Source organism: Argentina silus (genome assembly GCF_951799395.1).
Source record: "Argentina silus genome assembly, contig: scaffold_784, whole genome shotgun sequence".
Lineage (NCBI taxonomy): Eukaryota > Metazoa > Chordata > Actinopteri > Argentiniformes > Argentinidae > Argentina > Argentina silus.
In genome coordinates, this window is record NW_028153189.1 from 2501 (window position 1) to 7500 (window position 5000).

Here is a 5000-nt window from a genome sequence, read left to right on the forward strand (position 1 = left end):
TACATTCCGCCTAGTGGTAATTTACTGTACTGCACGTCTGTACTCTGGGCAAAACAGATTTAGTATATTATTATTCACGTATTATTCACATAACAGAAATATACATCTAGATATGTACACACACACTCTCTCCACCGTCTAAACAAGTGTCCAGGCACTTTCACGTGTCATCAGGGGGTCTGAAGACAACAAACCCTAACCCTTCCCAGACCTAGATTAATCCCTAGACCCAGATTAATCCCTAGACCCAGATTAATCCCTAGAAGACTAGAAAGCATCTTCCATAGAGAATCTTCTTTGAAGGTGTAGTTTAGCCGAGCATGTCGTTTAATCTAGGTCTGGTAAGGGTGTAGCTTAATCTCGGTCTGGGAAGGGTGTAGCTTAATCTAGGTCTGGGAAGGGTGTAGCTTAATCTAGGGCTAGGAGTGCCTAACAGAAACCCTGGACATACTGCACTAGCTTCAGTTATCATCATTATCATCATCATCATCATCATCATCATCACCATCATCATTCTCTTGCTCTTCCAGTTTAGTATTAACACAAACTGTCAGGCCCTGCTGGAGATGGGAATACTGGCTCATATCCTGACCATGGTGGACCAGGGTGGTTCGTTTGCTGCTTGTTACACTGAGAACTTGGGCCAAAAAATCAGATCATCATGACCAGACCTGGTCTTCAACATGGACCAGACCTGGTCTAGACCTGGTCTTCAACATGGACCAGACCTAGTCTTCAACATGGACCAGACCTGGTCTAGACCTGGTCTTCAACATGGACCAGACCTGGTCTTCAACATGGACCAGATCTGGTCTTCAACAAGGTATGAATCTGTCTCAGCTGCCCGGTGGTGGATGGACACCACTAATGAACAGGTTGATTCTGCAACAAACTGATTACAATCCAAAGGGGGACTTACTTCACGTCAGTGTTCCACATATCAGAACATCGTTAATGTCAGGGCTGACAACAATAACATACATCAGGCCTAGAAATGCCACCATGCGTACATATTACATATGTGTCTTTCCACAGACTGTGTCTGTTGCTGTAGATGAGAGGCAAACACAGTCAGACCACCAACAAGACAACACAGTACAGGACACCAAAAGTAAGCACATGTTTCCAACACGTTTTCATCTCTAGCTTTGCTCAGATTTGAATCGAGATGTACACTCACCGGCCACTTTATTAGGTACACCTGTTCAACTGCTCGGTAACGCAAATATCTAATCAGCCAATCACATGGCAGCAACTCAATGCATTTAGGCATGTAGACATGGTCAAGACGACCTGCTGAAGTTCAAACCGAACACCAGAATGGGGAAGAAAGGTGATTTAAGTGACTTTGAACGTGGCATGGTTGTTGGTGCCAGACGGGCGGCAGTTCTCTGGGCGAAAATGCCTTGTTGATACCAGAGATCAGAGGAGAATGGCCAAACTCAAATGCAGAAGATCATCTCTGAACGCACAACACGTCGAACTACAAAAGGGGGTCCAACCCAGTACGAGCAAGGTGTCCCTAATAAAGGGGGTCCAACCCAGTACGAGCAAGGTGTCCCTAATAAAGGGGGTCCAACCCAGTACGAGCAAGGTGTCCCTAATAAAGGGGGTCCAACCCAGTACGAGCAAGGTGTCCCTAATAAAGGGGGTCCAACCCAGTACGAGCAAGGTGTCCCTAATAAAGGGGGTCCAACCCAGTACGAGCAAGGTGTCCCTAATAAAGGGGGTCCAACCCAGTACGAGCAAGGTGTCCCTAATAAAGGGGGTCCAACCCAGTAAGAGCAAGGTGTCCCTAATAAAGGGGGTCCAACCCAGTACGAGCAAGGTGTCCCTAATAAAGGGGGTCCAACCCAGTACGAGCAAGGTGTACCTAAAGGCCGGTGAGTGTAGTTCTCTGTTGAAGCAGAGACAGCTTCCTCTCTTCTCTTCAGGATCAAATGTCTCGAAACAACGTGGACCACAGGAAGGGTAGAGGACGCTGACGTCCAACCAGGACTTTCTATAAAGAAGTGGTTTCACATAAAGCCGCAGCTATACACACTTCTATACCAGGGGAGGCTTTTGGAGGTAGAAATCGGAGGACAGGCTCATTGTAATGCATGGAAAGAAATGAGGAATGGTTTTAAACACATGAATGTACCATTCCTCATTCCATTCCATGCATTATAATGAGCCCGTCCTCCGATTTCTACCTCTACCTCCCCTGTTCTATACACACGTTTATAACCCTAACTCGGCTCATCTTTCTCAGAATTCTTCCATTAAAGGCACAATCTATAACTTTAATTTCCAGTCAAAGGTGCTGCCCCCCTGCTCTTGTTTGTGAACTGTGGATTGTGCCTTTAACTGCGTCCTGAACACATTGCTCTGAAGGCCACATTCCCTCGTCAAAAAACACAAACTATCCCTTTGGATCAGAAACATCAGCTGATATCAGCGGGTATATATACATGTTGTCAACATGACTGGTTAAAACAGAGAGAAGAGAGGGTTCAAGTCAGTCTCTGAGATTGGCACCGTTGTTATGATACAGAAGTATGAGTCCATGTCCCTCGGTGATCCCTCAGTGACCCCCAGGCGACCCCCTGACTCACACACAGCTCTAGTTTCTGTTCCTTATGCGACCCGCTGGGTTTGGATCTGGGTCGACGGAGGAAACATGCCAGAGTGTCTCGTCACGGGAGCACGGCCCGCTGAAGCAACGTTCGTACATCCTCCTGACTCCATTGGTCCGTTCATCAACCCTAAACATGTGACAGAACCCACGCTTGTTGTTTGTTCAGGAGTGTGAGGTCTGTTTAGATGTGTCAGAGGAGGGTAAGGCAGTTATTGGTCCATATGTCTGATCTGCACCATTGTAGTCTGAATGCTGTTGTTGTTGTTGTTGTTGTTGTTGTTGTTGTTGTTGTTACTCCTACAGAAAAAGGGAACCCCTCCATGTCAAGTAAACACAGCCACACCTCTGGTGTCTCCCCAGCTAAGATCAACCATCCAGGTGGACCCATCCTCAGCTCCAGATCATCCCCCACGTAAAGAACACCCATGTCAGCCTGCCGTTGATGTGACCAGCCCCTGTCAGGAGGGTCAAAGTCTGTCGGAGCCGTGGTTAGCATGTAGCATGTTAGCATGTCAGGCCGTGCTCCGTGTTCCATGATGGAATGCCGACGTCCCATCATTCCTCACAGGAAGTTACATGTAGCACAACAGAGCTTCAGTCCGGAGGTGAATAATTACCTCCAAAAAAACACAAACAAATATTTAAAAAGAGAAAGGAGGAGGAGGAGGAGAGGTGGAGGCAGAGGAGGAGGAGGAGGAGGAGTAGGAGGGATACTATACATGAAAGGTCAAGGGTCAGAATCACTTCCTCCTTGGTTTGTTCTTTTTCTTCTTCTCTTGTTGTCCTTCCCAGCGACAGCCCCGCCCCTAGCTCCGCCCACTAGCCCATAGATCCCGCCCCTAGCCCATAGATCCAAGCAGTAAAATAGATGTTGATTGGCCACAGTGTGTCCTAGCTGGGCCAGCAGTCCCAGTCTCAGCCAATGAGAGGCAGCGATGGAGGGACATGTTGCTATCTCATATCCAGACAGTCCAGGTACTCCAGGATCAGGTCATAGCAGAACCGGTACTGGTCCTGGAACAGAGGCACACACCGAGCGTTACCTACAGGACAACACCAGTGACACAGGTAGTGGAGGCTGGTGGAGGTAGAAATCGGAGGACGGGCTCCTTGTAAAGCATGGAATGAAATGGGGAATGTTATCAAATCCACGTTTGATATCATTCCTCATTCCATTCCGGATACCATTCTATGCATTACAATGAGCCCTGTCCTCCAATTTCTACCTCCACTAGCCTCCCCTGACTAGCATAGAGTAGAATAGACATGTTACTACAGTAGCAGTGATACAGGGAGCGGAGTATTCTGATAGGTTAGTATGATAGAACACCCTGGTAAAGTGGAACGTCACAGCTGTAACACTGACATGATAATGCAGATATTTGGCAGTCAAACATTACTTCAACAATATTAGCGACTGGTCACTTTAGCCATGTTACTTGTAGCAGTACATGGCTTGGAGGTCAAACAATTTAGCACACTCAAAATTTTGCTAAAATAGCTATATTTACAAGTCTCCTATGGAGCTTCCAATCAAAACATGCTGTGTTGGTCTCTTTGTTTTGTTGTCATGGTATTCTTTGATTATGATACAATCCCTTTAGCAGAGTATAGAAAATGATCAAATAGAAAAGCATCGATGACAACAGAAACGTTGCAACAGAAATGTGTCTTCTGCTCTGCGCTAAGCAATCTCAGACATCTAAGAGGAGCAGAAACACTGGGACTCCTGGGGTTGTAATGTACGGGGTCTCCCAGGCCACCTACCAGGGACTCCACCATGTTGGGTTTGGAGTTGCGTAGCGTCTTGACGGCGTAGAAGATGTCCACCATGTTCTGGTAGTGGATCATCTCCAGCAGGATGGTGCTGGCGCAGAAGGTCCCGCTACGACCGCCTCCATTCCTGCAGGGGAGACCAGGACCGGTGTTAGCCGCTAAGCTAACCACACGCTAAGCTAACCAGACAGGACAGGTGTTAGCACGCTAAGCTAACCACACAGAACAGGAGTTAGCATGCTAAGCTAACCATACAGGACAGGTGTTAACACGCTAAGCTAAATAGACAGGACCAGTGTTAGCTCGCTAAGCTAAAGCCTGAAGCTTGTACTGGATCATCTTTACAAGGACCACCCGTGTTCCTACAGGGGAGATCCAGGGGTTGGTTAGCCTGCTGAACTAAAGCCAGGTCGGGCTCTAAGGCAAAACCAGCTGTCAGATAACAGTTTTTTAGTCAAGAGGTCGAAACACTGTGAATAGTTTTTACTGTTGAGATTTCAGAACTGTTGAGATTTCAGAACTCTGCAGGCAATTCTGCTTAAACATTTATGTGAGAAAGTTGTTAGTACTGCAGAATCAGCCCTCGGTCCAAGGTGAGCACAGA

At 47.2% G+C, this 5000-nt stretch overlaps 1 protein-coding gene across 1 annotated transcript in view; it reads right to left on the bottom strand.

The window, feature by feature from the left end:
* Positions 1 to 3446: 3446 nt before the first annotated feature.
* Positions 3447 to 5000, bottom strand: part of LOC310824388 (receptor-type tyrosine-protein phosphatase U-like) — a gene marked incomplete at its 5' end in the record, with an annotated part of 3657 nt that continues 2103 nt past the window's right edge. Inside the window, 2 exons of the mRNA XM_083697641.1 lie at positions 3447 to 3634; positions 4388 to 4523. Of these exons, the coding sequence (XP_083553767.1) occupies positions 3572 to 3634; positions 4388 to 4523 (199 nt within the window). The remainder of the gene's footprint in view (positions 3635 to 4387; positions 4524 to 5000) is intronic.